Here is a 17,536-nt window from a genome sequence, read left to right on the forward strand (position 1 = left end):
CTTCACAAATGAAAGGGGAAATCCCCTGAAGAGCTTTTGGTATGGAGGAAGTCATTCTATTTACTGTTCCTTAGGTCAAAAGGGAAGGGTTAGCAGAAGTATCTGAGGTCAAATTGGCACAGGGGTGTGCTGCAAAACTGGGTTTTCAAAATGGACTGAAAATGGCAACTTCAAAAATCTGGGTCATGGGAATCGTAACTTAGTCACCGAAAGCAGACCAATGCCTATTTACCTGCTATAGACACCTTGGATAGTATGTAGTACACTAAAGTGATCTAAGGAAGTAGTCCAAGGGTTGTACAACAAAGATCCAGGCTGAAATGTGATCCTGAGTAGGGATCCCTCATGCAGATTCTATGCTTGGCCAGGCCAACAGTGTCAGAATTATACCTTGACAGCTGGAGTCATCAGGGAGGCACATTACTGAACACAGAGCAAGCCCAGCAGAATTGTGTTCACAGAGACATCTAAATAGGTGATAATCCTGTGAAAACTCCCCAAGATACATAGGTGTTTTGACACTCAAGGTTAAAGTCCAGCAAACAAGTGTTAAGGCCTTGCCAGAATTTTGTTTTAAAGTAGACAGAATGAAGACATAATGGTGTGACTTAAAGGAAATACTGGTCATCAGTTCAGTGTCAAGCCTTATTCCCGGAACAGTGCAACCCTGTGCTAAGGCACACAGAAGGATTGGGGATAGTCAACAAAGGCACTTCAACTGCTGACACTGAATTACCTCACGGCTTTGCCTGGATGTATGCGCCCAGGGGATTGACAGTTTAAAAGCCACTGTCTTTCCGGATTAATCTGCCTGCCCTACCTATTCTTGTATTCCACTGTTGTCCTACCGGTGTGTCCAGAGAATGAAGCACAGGTAGGACAGTGACCGGAACAGCATTGCTTTACTTCAGTACGTTTACTTTGTCTTCATCTGTTTGTTTTTAATAACTTATTTATTCTTACTTATGTGCATTGGTGTTTTGCCTGCATATATTTCTGTGTGAAGGTGTCAGATCTTGGGAGTTACAGACAGTTGTGAGCTGCCACGTGGGTGCTGGGAACTGAACCCAGGTCCTCTGTAAGAGCAGTCAGTGCTCTTAACCATTGTGCCACCTCTCCAGCCCCTGATTTCGTTTTTTTAAAGGTGGGCTTTTTTAAAATTTGGGCTTCTTTTGTTCAGGTTTTAAGTGGTGTCCAGAACAAATTTTACCAAATGTGAGCATCCTGTTTTCCCCTGAAACAAGTTAAGCATAACCATATAGAACATCATTGTGCTAAATAACACGCCAAGGAACCCAGTCACATATCACAAGAACTGTTGTCAAATGACACCAGCCTAGCAATCCCTCTTGCTGACTGTGAGCATGGCAGGAAGCCACACCCTAGCTATACTCAATCTGTTTGGAGCTTAGTTCTGCATGTTTGTTTATCTGGCAGGGAAGCCATTGGAAAGGGTTCTCTAATGCTGTTTGCTTGCTTGTGGGAAGCTATTATTAAAAAAAGAAAAAATATTCCTTCCTGTGGTGTCTGAATAAGAATGGCCCCTTACTTGAATAAGAATGAATATGTAGGCACATATATCTGAGTGCTTAGTCACCAAGGAGTGGTGACACATATCTGAAAAGATCCGGATTAGGACATGTGGCCTTGTTGGAGGAAGGGTGTCACTGGGGGTGGGCTTTGAGGTTTCAAAAGCCCATGCCACGTCCAGAGTCTCTCAGCCTATGGACCAGAATGTAGCTTCAGTGCCATGTGGGCTGCCATACTCCTTGCCCTGATGATAATGGACTACGCCTCTAAAACTGTAAGCCAGCCCCCAGTTAAATGCTTTCTTTATAAGAGTTGCCTTGGTCATAGGGTCTCTTCACAGTAACAGAAGAAAGACTAAGACACTTCCATCAGAGATGACATTATGGAGCCGAATTTTAGGATGGGATGAAGTTAATCTCTTTAATTTAGTGCCCTGGCAATGGCTACACTGGATTCCAAAACTGCAAGTTGAATATTTATGATCAACTAGAAATGTGAGAAGCACCTGGCTAAACATCATTAGGATGATATAAAGTGCCCTTTTAATTCATAACAAACGAGAATGACATTCTATAAAGTGTGTGTGTGTGTGTATACACTTTCTTTGGTGTCCAGTCTGTAAAACCATAGCTGATTCTACCCGGAGATCACAAGCATCACAGGGGGATAATTTTTCTAGTAGAGTCAATGTCTTCGTAGTTATAAATTCTATACTCATTAAGCCACTTAGTTGAGAAAAATACACACTAGAGCTCTCTAGAAATTACACACATCACGTCTCCTCTTTCAAGTCATTGGCAATTATAACTTCGACCCCAAACCTCCTAATTCTGACCATTAGATGCAAACTCTTGGCTATCCCACTGCGTGTTTCTTGAGGCAATGAGTAACAATAGAGATGGGACTGTGACTGCCCTAAATCTATACCACAGTTAGATACAGCCTGATGGAAGGAGACATTACATGGAAATTTTTTAAGTTTTAAGGATTTGTGTCCTATAGGCTGGCTACTCACACATACCTGTAAGTCAACCAACGCAGTATTTACCTGCAAGTCACAATCATTCTTTTTTTTCTTTTTTGAAACAAGCTCTCGTGTATCCCAGGCCAGTCTTGAACTCACTATGAACTCACTATGTAGCCAATGATGACCTTGAGCTCCTTTTGCCTCTACTTCTCAGGTGCTGGGATTATGGCATGTACCACCACACAGCGTTTATGTGGTGCTAAGGATTGAAAAAAAGCTTAGTAGACACTAGGCAAGCCTCCTACCAACTGAGCTATACTTGCAGCCTGTCACAAGTATTAAAGGGTTGGAAGGAAAAAACAACATGATGTGCCTTCATGAACAGTGGAAACAACAGACAGCTCGGACATCCACGTGACAGCTGTGCATAGCCTCAGTGACGGTGTTGAATTCAACTCCTCCGTATATCAGGGTTCTGTCTGAACAACTAAGCTTAGTTCACATAAGAAATGTAGTTTTGTTCAAAAATTACATTAACAGCTGGGGGGCGGTAGCGGTGGTGGTACACACTTCAATCCCAGCACTCAGGAGGTAGAGGTAGGTAGAACTCTGAGTCTGAGGCCAGCCTGGTCTACATAGCTAATTCCAGGACAGCCAGGGCTATACAGAGACAATCCTGTCTCAAAAAACAAAAAGAAAACAAAATTTACATTTACTCTCTCTGTGTAGGGGGTACACAGCGCACACATGTGGAGGTTAGAGGAGACTTAATGGGAGTCAGCTCTCTCCTTCCACTGTGTCGGTCCTGGGGGATCCAACTCAAGCTGCTGGGTTGGTGTCAAGTACCTGTTCCCTCTGAGCCATTTCACTGGCCTGGAATGTGCTCTATTGTGGGCTTTAGTTTCTGTGGAAATCTGGCATTTTACCTAGGAGCAAAGGTCCAGAGTACCCCTGAGTCTTCAAGAGACAGCAGCTATGAATCACATCACGTTGGTCTGCATCCCACATGAAAGTGCATACACTGCATCCCACTTGTGAGCTGCTATGGGACCACCAAGTGTGTATACAATCTCAATGGAACACTAGCAAAGTTCTTCCTTTGTATCTTTAGAGTACACACCAAGGATATGACCTTTTTGTCTATACTGGAACACCATATTGGGAAAATGCCCTCTATGGTCAGGAAAGCTCAGAAAAAGGAAGACTTTGGAGAAGTGGAGTGTTTTGCCCTTTTTATTTCCCCTCAAACAAGTAACCCAAACATTCGAGCACACGGAATCTGCAGCACAGGCACAGCAGCAATCTCTCAAGCAGCTCTTTCTGCAAACCTGGGTTAACGTCTGGACCGGCAGCAGTTTGCAACGAAGAGTCAACCTCTGCTGCCCGCTGCACTGCAGCAGGCAGGCACACACCAACACGCCCCTGGGGCCCTCGTCCTGCTCTGAAGGCTCCCAGTGACACGTGAGCTGGGGAAGACAGAGAGGTTTATCCTCTTCCAATGCCTGCAGCTCATGCTGTAAGCTCAACTTGCTGGTTTTGTCACCGGAAACCCAAAGCTTCCTCTGTATCTCCCGATGTATGATTTTAAAAAGTAGAAAGGCCCTTCACACAAGCTTCTTGTTTGCTTGAGCGTTTCTATTTGTTGGGGGGGAGAAAAGACCCTTGATGTGTGAAGTTGGGCTTAACTCCCCAAAGCCCAACTCTCCCAAGGTAACTCACTGCTTCAGGGTACTTTACCTTCGTGTGGGGCTGGGTCTTGATGGAGCCGTATTCATATTTCTTCTTTCCGCTGCCTTATTAATATCTGAAAAGAATAATCAACCCATCTGTTCAATGCTACGGAATAAAAACAAGATCATCAGCACATTTTAAATGAAAGCAACAACCAAAAAAAAGAAAAAAGAAAAAAGAAAAGAAAAAAGAAAGAAAAGTAAAAAGAAAAAAAAAGAAAGAAAAGAAAAAAAAAACTACAATGGCAACCAGCTGGTACAAGGAAATCCATTCAGAGACATACTGCACTTGGGTAGTTTTTATTACTAAGTTAAGGGTGTACAGTGTCATGACTTATAGCAAAAGATGACCCTCTATTTTGTATCTAAAACATAATTTGTGTAAATTGAATTAACGGTCTTAAAATATTCAGTGAATCATGGCCTTTTAATGTATTTTAGATTGCTTTCCATTGGATGGAAATCTTCCAGAATAAGATGTAGGTAAGAAACTAATTTTTAAAATCAAAGAATATGATCCATTCACAGCTATAAGCTAAGATAAGCATGAACATTTTGTACATGGGTGTGAGAAACCATTCCTGGTCACCTTTTATTTAGAGAGAAAGGCATGTGCCATGGGATAAACAGGGGAGGGCATCAGTGTTTAAAAGCTTAGAGAAAGGCCAATGAACACATGCAGCTAAAGCCTGTTCTGCTAAAAACAAAATACCACGTTCTAAGAGGCAATAGAGTACTTAAGAAACACATCAATCTATGTCTCAAAACCTCAGAAAGCCAATGACTGGATTAGAGCCTCCAAACTCGACAACTGAAACACACCACCTCCTACTGCAGTGAAGTTTCCCTCCTCTTGTCCCATTTAAGCAGTCAACAGATCACAGCTACTGACTGAAATGGTATTACACACTCAGACAAGAGAATGCTTTAGAAAGTAATTATGCATTAAAAAAAAATTCCAAGCAGATTCCAATCATGTGCAAGACCACAGCAATATGAAAAACTTAAAATAGTCTCATATAGGCCTCACTCACCCTGTAAGCTGCCAGTTTTTTAGTTCTTATTCAAGTGAGGAAGATCTGTAATTCCACTTAAATCAGAAGCCTCTACATTATGACCTGGAAGATGATTTTGACAAAACTGAAGAAAGCATGAATCTATATAGCCAGAGAGACTTATTCTGCCCAAATCATTCCTTACCTTCTGAATTACGAAGACATAGAATATAATCTCTACTTAAAGTCAAGATATATTTTCTATGTAAGACTTGACTAGAAATAGCTGCCAGAGCTTTGATACTGTGGAAGGAGCTTCTGTAATTTACAGTTAAGTTCACAAACATCCAAATCACACATTATATAATGACAGGCATCACAGTAAATAATTACATAAAAAAAATTGTGCATGCATGTGCATGTGTGAGGGCTGGACAACTTTTGGGACCTAATTCTTTCCTTCCACTACATGGGTTCCAGAGAGCAAGCTCAGGTTCTCAGACTTGGCAAGCAGGAATCTTTACCCACAGGAGCATCTCTGTTTTCTAATTTTCTTTTTTAAATGTATAATTGTGAAGAACAAGTTCAGCTTTGCAAGGGTTTGCTGACCTGGCCTGCTCATTACACCCTTTAAGTACACAGCAGATAGGATTTGGAGGAAATAATACCTCTATTTACATAGTTCTCATAATATCACTGGGTACACCTAGTATGTGCATATAAATGGTGCTGTTTGTTTGTAGCACAAGTTGCTTTGAAGTCCAGATCTTCCTGCTGCATACCCCGGAGTGCTGGGATTTTTTTTAGGTGACATACTACTCCCTGTGGTACTATATTAACTGGTAAGTTTGTCAAATCTATCCCTTCCCTCTGCATATGAAAGGGTATTACATTGTATCCAGTCTGTGAGTGCTCTACCATAGAGGAATTTTCAGATCAAAGTAGTTATATTGTGAAAATTTGAGGCAAAACTGGTTCAAGATAGGAAGGGGATATTTATGTTCAAGTTGCTAAAAACAATTTTACAATTGAAAGATTATTTAAAGAACACTTAAGATTATATATTTGCCAAGCGGTGGTGGTGCATGCCTTTAATCCCAGAGGCAGAGGCAGAGGCAGGCAGATCTCTGTGAGTTCCAGGACAGCCTGGTCTACAGAGTTAGTTCCAGGACAGGCTCCCAAGGTACACAGAGAAACCCTGTCTCGGAAAGCTCGCCCCCCCCCCCAAAAAAAACCCCTTAAGCCATTTTTATCGTAATTGCTTTGTAGTATCTCTTCTCCTTTAGTTATACAAAGCAATGATATATACGGATGTTGTGGCTTATGTTTCCTCTACAAAAAAACAAAAACAAAGAGGATTCCCCACCCCCTTCCCCTCCTCTCTTCCCTCTTTGAGACAGGCTCGTCCCAAATTCAAGACACCCCTCCCGTGTCAGTCTTCCAAGTGCTGGGATTACAGGTGTGAGCCGCCATAACTACTTCTGTTTCGTGGAGCTAGCTAGGCCAGTTCTCTGCCCCTGAGCTGCAGCCTCAACGCAAACTACTTTTTTACGTTAGAGGCCAACACACTTTCAGTATGGTGTGCCAAGTGTTTGCCTTTTCACCAATCTTTCAGCTTGGTTGACAGAGACAATGAAATGGGATTTTCTAGCTAAGAGTCTCACTCAGGAGAACTGCCCATGTTAGGGTAGGTGGAGAGTTTTCAGACAGTAGTGAAGACACCATCACCAACACCGCTGTCAAGCCCCTCACAATCCCAGCACACACACACACAACTTCTGAGCTTCTGTCCCTGGAGGCAAAGGTTTAGGGAGCCTCTCTGAAAGTGCACATGCCATTACTGCTAAAGGAGCTTTTGTATTAATCACACCATTTTCTTCCTGACTCCTCAGAGAGCTAGACAGTCAGCATCACGAAAATAAAAATGGCATTAATCTAAAGGAGAAGGAAAAAAAAGCATCAAGAGTCAGAGCTTTTTGGACATGAAATGGGGAATTACGGTTGGATAGAAGTTAGTCAATAGGAGGGGGGCAGCAATTTGAGAGTCTTTCCAAAGACAGACAGAAGGCTTCTTTTGATTAGAAAAGGGAAAGGTGTGGCTTCTTTCTGTTTCTATGACACGTTATTCTGGTCAAACACCTTTATAAAACTCAAAGTCAAGTCTCTCAGTGTCTTCTCCACTTTTGCTTGGATGCTACTTGTATATTTAAATAATTTTATCAGCAAGATGAGTGCCATTCAATATTACATAATCACCAGGAGGTATATAACCTTGGCCCAAACATCTGTGATTTCCAAGCAGTCTTCTGAAAGCTTCACATTAAAAGCAATTCTTAAAGATTTTAAGTCAAGAAAACCAACACCAACTATGGGATTTACAGAAAAAGGAAAAACTGGAAAAATAATCAAGAAAACATGTTACACCGAAACAGCAGAGCCACTTTAAAACATGAAAGAATAGGGTGAAGAATTCCCAAAGAGTGTGTAGTTTCCAATCTACAGTTTTTTGTCCGTCCCCCCCCCCCCCCCCAACGAGACAGGGTTTCTCTGTGTAGTTTTGGTGGCTGTCCTGGAACTCACTCTGTAGCCCAGGCTGGCCTCGAACTCACAGAGATCAGCCTGCCTCTGCCTCCCGAGTGCTGGGATTAAAGGCATGCGCTACCACCGCCCGGCCCAATCTACAGTTTTATTTCAAACCAATATGCCAGGCAGGGCTCAACAGCTGCTCTTGAGTGTTATAAACACATGTGTTGTACTCATAGCACCATGAACTGTTTTGCTCTACATACATACATAGAGAGAGAGAGAGAGAGAGAGAGCGAGCGAGCGCGCGCGGGAGCGGGGGGTGGGGGTGGGGTGGGGGGTGGGGGGGTGGGTTGTTGTTGTTTCTGCAGTACTGGGCCTCATGCTTGAGAACCAAGCTCTCTACTATGGAGCCACAGACATGCCCTTCAAAACAACCTTAAGACTAGATTTTTCTACTTAGCAGGCTACAGCAACAGAAAACAATGAGCCTAAGACATAACAGCAGTGTGAACCATGAGACTTGAATGGTCCACAGCTCCATTATTACTGTTGAAAGATTCCATATAATTCCAATAACTGCCACCAAATAAAATAAAACTTCCCTCAAAGTTTAGCTGAAAACTGACTAACAATAAGGAGTGACTGAATTGGCATTATATGAAGATGACATCATTTGGAAAACTATACCCACAAAGACAGTAAATATTACCTACTGCATTTCCCAGTTGGGAGGAAAAATGACAGGGTTTCTAAAGGAAGATAGCTTTGGTAACACATGTAAATCAGGGACACTTTAATGAGTTTTACTGTCACAGGCCAGAGATTAAAAAAAATGCCATGCTTGTTGCATTTCTTCTAATTAGCACTTTAAGCTAAATTCACTCTGAATACTACACATTCCCTCATATTTATCCCCTTCATTCTGTATTTATTTTATCTTTAACTGTATCAGCATAGCAGTCCTGGAAAGAGGAATTTATGAAGTGTTCACTCTGTCCCCAAGCCTGTACAGAACACCATGTGCACGATTTGATCCAATCCTTTCATACTCTTCAGCTGGAACTACACAGTGAGACAGTGTCTCAAAAAAAAAGGAGATTTCCAATTTGCAGATGAGGAAATCTGAGGGTAACAAAAAACCATGTGGTTTATATTAGGCCACACTATTATCAAGACGAAAATCTGGAAGGCTGGGAATTTGGGACTCTCACATTAAGAGTTAAGCACTGTGCCAGGCTGTAATCCCAGGTCTGTGAGATGGAGACAGCAGATCCTGAGGGCAGCCAGCCAGTCTAGTTCAGTGAGAGACCCTGTCTCAAGGCACTAAGGTGGAGGGCAATAGGGAAAACCACCCTATGTCCTACTCTGACACCCCTACACACGTACATTCACACTTATGTGCATATCATGTACACACACTCTCACCCCCACACAAAAAAGCAAATCTGGAACTCAGATCCAAGACCAACCAACACAACAAAGTCCTTAAATATCATGCTAAGCCTTCCCTAACAGAGACATGGTTTCCATTTAGAACACTCTTACTAGGACTGATCATAGCCCAGGGGAACCTGGAAAAGGCCAGTCTATGCTGAATACAATGTTTAAATGCCTCGCAGATACTCAATGGAGTAGGATTTACTTATTTAATTACTGCTTCTATCAATTTCCATTACCTCGAACTATAATATTTCTGGGGTTTGCTACTGATATTTTATTTCAATTCTTCAGACAAAAATTATTTTTTTTGTTTCGGCCTCTAGTTCCAAATTCTATTCAGCTAGGCAGTGGTGGCGCATGCCTTTAATCCCAGCACTCGGGAGGCAGAGCCAGGTGGATCTCTGAGTTTGAGGCCAGCCTGATCTACAAAGCAAGTTCCAGAACAGGCTCCAAAGCTACAGAGAAACCCTGTCTCGAAAAACAAAACAAAACACACAAATTCTTCTGCCCCCGACTCTTAAATATTGGGATCAAAGAGTTCCAAAAAAACCATTAACTCTAATTTGCTGTTCTTTTAATTGTGAAATTGTGTGTGTATGAGAGAGAGAGAGAGAGAGAGAGAGAGAGAGAGAGAGAGAGAGAGAGAGCGCGAGCGCGCATGAGAGCTTGGGCACTCTGGGGATTTAATCCATGATCTTGTTGTGAAGGGTGGGCAACACTCTACCACTGAGCTAACCCTAGTGTCACCCCCACCCCACAAGCTGAACCTTTTATTCTATTTTCTGAAGCTCAAATCAAAAAAATTAAAAAACCCGGGGCTGGAGAGATGGCTCAGAGGTTAAAAGCACTGACTGCTCTTCCGGAGGTCCTGAGTTCAATTCCCAGCAACCACATGGTGGCTCACAACCATCTGGAATGAGGTCTGGTGCCCTCTTCTGGCCTGCAGTCATACATGCTGTATACATAATAAAGAAATAAATCTTTAAAAAAAAAAAAAATTAAAAAACCCACAAGTAAGTATAGCTCTCACCCCTCTCCAAAGCTTCTTTTTGCAGCAAATGACTATTATAAAATCCACAAGCTGGTCAAAATGCAGAAAATAAAGGACCATGAGATGGCCAACCCCAAGTGATACATTTAAAACACAACCCCTATACCTAAGGCTCAGGAAACATCCTGGAAGAAGAGACAGAAAAACAATGTTAACAGCCAGAGATCCAAGACATCTTCTGTGAAGCAGTGTCTTGTAGACATGGCAAGGAGAAGCACCCATGAAATCTCAACAATACCATTGTCTAAACAGTATTTGTATAATGACAATACCAGTTCACACGCCAATATAGATGGGGCATTCCACAAGGCCCTACCCCCTAGATGAAGAGTTACATACTAGGCAATCAATGGCTGCTGAAAGAAAGGCAGAATCACTTTTCTCCAGGGACAAGCCTAAGAGGCTATACAATCCTAAGTGGTTAGCCCTAAACACATGTACATAGTAGCAACATTAAAGAGACTCAGTAGTTACATACATGTACATGCGCACGTGCGCACAGATCTGTGCACATGTATATATAATACATACAAAATATATAATACATATAATAGTACATAATATGTAACAATAAAAATTTAAAAAGAGGAGGCCATGAATTTGAAAGGGAGTTGGGGATGGGGACATAGGAATTGGAGGAGAGAGAAAGAGAGGGAGTAGAAATGTAAATACAGCACTCATGGATGAAATTCCCAAGCAAGAAATTTAAATGAAAAATCTCACAAGTTATATTCATATGTAATCATGGGATACACTGTAATGTTATAAGGTATGGATGTATGCATATTCATAATATGTCATGGGTATATACATGCATGTACAGTGTGGAATATCTGAGTCAAGTTACCATTCATCACTGCAATTTTTTCCCCTTGCCCATCATCACCCCAACCCATAGCCTGCAGTAACCATCATTCTCTGCTGTTGTGAGATGGCTTCAGATTCCACAAAATAAGGTCACTGAGCTTTTGCCTATCTGTGCCTGGCGATCCCCCTTTCCTTCTTTTGGCTAGGATCAGCAGATCTGAGCAAAGCCCTACTTAAGGAATTCAGTCAAATCACTTGATTTCTCTGAGCCCTGTCTTCTTGATAAAATGAATATTCTACTGTGTTCACTATGTTGATTCAATGAGACAAATCAACAAAAAGATTCACTGAGAGTCAAAAAGATAAGCTAATCTAAAGTAAACCACGGACTACAAAAATTTAAAATACGGCTTTAAAACAGGCAAAACAGAGAAGCTTAGTTCTTACGAAACCAAGTCAATGAACTTGAAAAGGATAGTTCATAATTAACACACAGAATATTTATTTTATGTTGCCATTTGTCGAATTCATATTGTATAAACTGGGAGGTGGTGGCACATGCCTTTAACCCCAGCATTCAGGAGGCAGAGGCAAGCGGATCTCTGAGTTTGAGGCCAGCCTGGGCTACAGAGGGAGTTCCAGGACAGCTAGGGCTACACAGAGAAACCCTGTCTTGAAAAACCAAAACCAAAACAAACAAACAATTCCTACTGTACTAGGCTGTCGGATATGTGGAAATGATAAGGCTCACATCCCTACTTACAGGAGTTCACTGTTTAATAAAGGAGAAAGGTACTTACAGGGAAAAGACAGGTTATGGAAGAGGAAAGGAAGGACTGAGACAAACAGGGGAACTTGAAGGAAGAGAGGCTTGGGAAGAGGGAAGAACCAACTACCCAGCACATATGAATGCAAACGATACAACATCAGGAAACCATAGGATGTTTAGTACTTAGAAGAGCAGGACAGATGAAGCCAGTCTAAGACTAAATCTAGATCACAAAACACTCTGCTATGAAAAAGGAAAAAAAAAAATGATGGTAAAAGGACCCGCTAGATACAAGACATGAACTAAACTACCAAAACGAAGCTAAATTAACAATGCTTCATTGCCTAAAATCATGGCAGGAGCGTTTAAACTTAAGGCAGTCTTTGCCAGGGAGGTGGCTCTGTGGATAAATGCAACCGCCATGAAAGCCTGAGTTCAAACTCCAGTACCCATGTAAAGGGAGGAGAAAACTGACTCCACAGAGTTGTCCACTCTCCACCATATGAATGCTGAGACATGTGTGCACCCCCACATATCACACACATACTAATAATAAAGTTTTCAAAAATTTAAAGGACAGAATGTTGCCCATTACAGTAGCATTCTTTAGGGACCATTGGTTTGACAGTGGGGAAAAAAAGAGGTGGAGAAATTTCAAAAGATTATGATTTTACTTTTAATCATGGAATATAAAATGAACTGATAAAATAATAATAGCCAACAAGCTTCTCTTTAGCCAGTTTCCTAACATCTTAATAGTCACAGTCTACTAGTTCAGTGCACTATTCAGAAAGAAAACAACCATTCTTCATTTTCTTAGCATCACTTAAAAACCCATCACCTCAGCTTTTAGTCCAGTGCTGGGGTAGGACAAAGGGTCTTGAGCACACTGGGCAAATGCTCCAGCACCAGCTTCACCCGAGCCATCTTCCTGCCTTTTAAGTGGCACTTGAGCAGGGGTGAGTACATTCAGTGAGGCAGGAGAGTCTCATAGCCTTTTCATCTCACAAAACTGAAACTCTATGTCCATGAAACACAACCTTCCCATCCCTTCTCTCACATATATAGAGAGGTATGTTCCCACATATCACACATATACATTCATTCCCTATGTCACACTGCTTTAATGATGATGTGTCAGTACCTCCTGAAAAGATCATTTACTGCTCCCCCCTCCACCCCCTGCGCCCAGCTGAGGACCGAACCCAGGGTCACTGAGCTGAATCCCCAGCTGAAAGCTCATTTAAAAATCAAACTCCTAGGCCCTGTCCTAAGTTTACAGAATCTGAGTATTAAGACCACGATTCAGTAATTGAACTAAAATCTAGGGTACTCAACAAATATTTGGGAAGTACTAGTCTGTTGTTACCTATTTATTCCTCCAGCTTACACAATATAACATACAGTTAGTTAGGCCTCCCATTTACAAGTCTCCCTAAACCTGTTCAAATAGAAATAACAAACATCAACTGTCAGAAAATCTAGTCACAGTCAGGATTATTACCTGATAGTGACGACTTCTGGTTTATGTTTGCACTTGTTTACAAAAGCTCTTAACTCTAAAAATGTTCAGCTTCGTAGTGTGAACTAGATTGCTTCTTACTTTTTTTTGCTAAGTTGTAGTAGAGTCTGAAAACTAGAAACAATAGTAATATTCAGAATGTCTGTGGACCTTTCCATAGCTACTACCTTATATTCAGAAGAATGCCTTTTCCTAACAAGGAATGTCTCCCAAGATCCAAATGTCTGCTTTTTAACTTCAGATCTGACACACATTTAGTAGTGTGAATGTGAAAGTATGTATGTGACCATCTTAATTTTTCCCCCAAATTTGCATTTAGGTAGTAAAACAAAATACTTCAAAGAGAACCCCAGGAGCAAAACAATACTGACAGTTCTGGCTTGCGGAATTAGAGTTTGCTCTTCATTAGCCAGAGAATGGGCTAATGAACTTAACATGCTTTCAAAAACAACAAACTCAGTCAATTAAAGCATTAGATTGCACTCCCCTCATGACAGGGGCCAGTGAGCCCCAAAACTGTGTGTTACTAACTTAAGCCTCTGGAACCTGTGTGGATGGTCCTGTTTCCTTTGGAGGTCACAGTGTGATTATACTTTTTAGACTGTTTTCAGGGACTGTGTGTTTCCATGTTTTAGTCATTGTCATAGCTTTTCTTTCTAACACTATGTCTCAGGGTTATTTCTCTTTCAGGAGGTTTAGGAAGACTTCTAAATAGACAGCCTAACTGTATGTTATATTGGGTAAGCTGGAGGAATAAATAGGTAATTGACACCCTGGTATTGCTTTAGACAGCCTTACCCTTACCTTTCATCATTAAAGCTTCTATTAATGAGAGTAATAAGAGGGTCATTTTCTGTTGGGCACTGCTCTTTTAACTATCTGATAGTTTAACTTTAACCAGAATTGTCTACACACCATATATGCTGTTCATAGGACAAATCTTTTAGCACACACAAAAAGCTGACAGTGAGCTTTAAAGTATTAGTCTCAAAGACACATGGTAATCATTCATAAATCACAAGGTATACAGGAAGCAATGCAGTAGAAAGAACAATTCTTTGGGGGAACACTTAACTGGAGGAGTTCATGGGAAGACAGAAGGAAAGTCATAATGAAACTATCATCATCTCTGGGACATTATATATATATATTACACACACACACACACACAAAAACAGTTAATATACAGAGGCCTCAGGACTCCTAGACTATGGATGCCACACAACATTGCTTAGTTTTGCCTATGAGATCTTTTATCTCTGACAATACTTTTCTCTCTCACAATTCTTAATATGTGATCTTGGGCAAGAAATCTTAAAACTCACTGAGCTCTCATTCCTATATATGCACAAAACTTCCTAACACATACACCACCGATGCACCCACCTCACAAAGAACTTGCAGGAGCAGATGAGTGGTATTTACCACGTGCACTGCTAGCTGTGGATTCGCTCTGCAACAGAGTGCCAATGGTGAGTTTAGGAGTAGAGACAATATTTTTCATGTGGGGAGTCAAAAGCAGAAAACTGAAGGGCGTATTCCAAAGGCAACCTTTTTGTAAAAGGTTTTTTCAATCTTAAAAGCACAGATGAATTCCAGTTCTTACAGAAGCAACAAACTTATAAAGGCACTGCCATCTGCAGGCCACAGACATGGAATGCCTGTAATGGTTATTTAAAGTGAAGTTTCAGAGCAAACCTTTGCTCATGGGACTTCTAAAGCCTTTCCAAACGCTGTTTATTTTTAGCTTGGAGCACTAGTAGATGATGCTCTATTTGCCTAAATTCTGAAATGGACTCCTGAGTACAATAAAATTCCCCTTTCTTCTTTGCACAGGATTGCTGCTTAGAAATTTGAGGACAATGAATGACCTTATGTTTAGTTTTACTCTGTTCATACCAAGGTCAGCCCCGAAGAACACAGACTTCTTGTCTTGCACAGCCCTTGGTCCGGTGGGGTACCTGGAATGGCCCAAGTAGGCTTTTCTGAGTTTCCTTTTAGGAACCAAAAGTAAATCTGCTCTCACATTTTATAAATAACACATTTATGAAGAGATAACTAATGGGACATGGACCAGCTGATGTGTAGAAAAATGCCTGCCATTTAATCTTTGCAATGTGCTGGGCTGGCCTGCACATCATACAAGGAAAAGCGGTCTCTATGTTTAGGTTAAGAGTATGCATGTCAGGGGTCCCAAAGAATGTATGAAAGGTGAAAGATGAGCTAAAGGGAAGAGACAAAGAAACTGAAAGGAAGACATCCATGTTAACCACTGGTCAAGTGATCTCCAATCTCCACAAGGCAAAACTAGGGCCTTGTTTGAAATGGTTGATACAAAGTTACCTTTTCACCCTCAGACTGACACACAAAAGAGTGAATGTACAATTGTCAAAAGCCCCATCAGGGTTTGCAGAAACATCCTTCAATGAACTGTCAAGGTGGCTACCACACCACATCGCTATAGGAAAACTGAGAAGGCACACCCAGTGTATCTGAGGGATGGTTCTTGCAGCTCCTGGGGATCTGCTTCTAAGTCAGTAATGGCAGCCTTTTACAACGAGAATTATCATCCCGAAGATCCCAGGGTATTTCAATGGGATCTGGAATGCCGCGGGGGGGGGGGGGGGGGGGGGGAACTATACACAGTGAAAGCCACAACACAACAATTAACCCCGTACTCCTAGGGCAGCGGTTCCCAAAGCCTGGAGCGCACAACTTCAGGAGGAACACGGACACAATGTTTATTTTAATAGACAGGTATTTATTTTTTATGAGCGTTAGAAAAATAACTAGCTTTCCATTATACGGTTTGAGGTTGAAGTTTCCGCCTTAAACAAATGTATTTAAGGGGGGGGGTGTCAGAATCAGTTTTAAGAAAAACATTTAACATTTGGTAAATAGTACAGATAGATGGTAGGCGGCCTGTAAAGGTGCAGCGCGAGGGACGGAAGCTGGGAGATCTGGTCCTAAGCACAGCCCCTGGCCCGCTACGGTGGAGCGGGAAGGGCCCAGTGCTAGGGCCCTGGAAAGCCAGTAGGTTCCGGCGCCGTGTCCATGCAAACCTCGGGCATGGTTTCTCTCGCCCGGTTCTCCGGGCCCAGGGCGCGCTTCCATAGGCGGGCGAGACATCCCACAAGTTGACATCTCGAGAACGCGCCCAGGGCGACAGCGCACCCAGGTTGCTTGGTGTGGGGACACCGCCGCCGAGACCGGTATCCACGGCCCCGGTTCGAATCCCGCCTGCGCCACTGACTCGCTGAGCCCCTCCCGCCGTCCTCCCTGCCCGGGCGAGCGACTTCCCCAGACTGGTGCTCAGGGCGTACTCGGTCCTACAAAGAAGACTCAGCGGCTGCGACCGACGCGGGCCGCGCTGCCCACCTCAGCCCACAGTCGCTCGCCAACTGGGCTCGGCCAGCCCCGGGCCTGGGCCGGGCCGGACCCGGAGGCAGCCGCGCCCCGCACCGGGCATGCGCAGCCGCACGCGCGCGCCCGGAGACGAGGCCACGGCCGCGCGTCGAACGGACCCTCCCGCCACAGCGGCCCCGCCACCCCCAACTGCCGGCCCATCAGTCCTACGCGTCGGCGGACGGCCACCGCTTCCCGGCACTCACCGCTACCAGCGCGGCCGCCTCCCCGCCGCTCCTCGGCCTCAGGCCCGCCGCTACCGCCTCGGCCTCAGCCCACCTGCCCGCCGTAGGACAAAGGCGCCACCAACCGACCAGCGCGGGCACGAGGCAATGGCGGCCAGGGCGGAGTGTGGAGGTGGGGGCAGAGGGCGCGCACGCAGCGGCGGCCGCGGCAGTGACGTAAAGAGCGTGCGGGTTTACGGCAGGGCTGAGTTGAAGCGTCCATCTCCTTGGCGACGAGGGCGCGCAAGTGGCGTTGGGACGGCGGTTGGGAACGCCAGCGGTTGCCTAGTAACGGGGTCTCTGTTGAGGACCAGCTTTTCCCTGTTTCCAGGGCCCTTCCTCACCTCGGTAACTGGGCAAATAGGACTTTAAATCTCTCAATACTTTCAGCCCTGTACACCCAAGCACCTGTTAGATCTGCATATTGGAGAATATGCGGTCTCCAAACCTGATCGCAAGGAACAAAGAGAGCAGAGAGGCGAAGAAAAAGCTGTATTTAAATTTACATTTAAATAGGTTGTGTATCCTATTAGTTTCACTCATAAGAGGCAAAAGTCGAGGCTCTTCTTT

At 43.3% G+C, this 17,536-nt stretch overlaps 1 protein-coding gene across 2 annotated transcripts in view; it reads right to left on the reverse strand.

Moving 5' to 3' along the window:
• The window catches only part of Ncoa5 (nuclear receptor coactivator 5), a 34,349-nt gene extending 17,224 nt beyond the window's left edge, over positions 1 to 17,125 (reverse strand). For both annotated transcript variants that reach the window (XM_059261917.1, XM_059261918.1), the window contains exons 1-2: positions 16,949 to 17,125; positions 4,235 to 4,301 (exon numbers count right to left, since the gene is read on the reverse strand). In XM_059261917.1, the coding sequence (XP_059117900.1) occupies positions 4,235 to 4,272 (38 nt within the window). In that variant the 5' untranslated portion in view covers positions 4,273 to 4,301; positions 16,949 to 17,125. The remainder of the gene's footprint in view (positions 1 to 4,234; positions 4,302 to 16,948) is intronic.
• Between the last annotated feature and the right edge of the window lie 411 nt (positions 17,126 to 17,536).

Source organism: Peromyscus eremicus, chromosome 4 (assembly GCF_949786415.1).
Source record: "Peromyscus eremicus chromosome 4, PerEre_H2_v1, whole genome shotgun sequence".
NCBI classification, from domain to species: Eukaryota; Metazoa; Chordata; class Mammalia; order Rodentia; family Cricetidae; genus Peromyscus; species Peromyscus eremicus.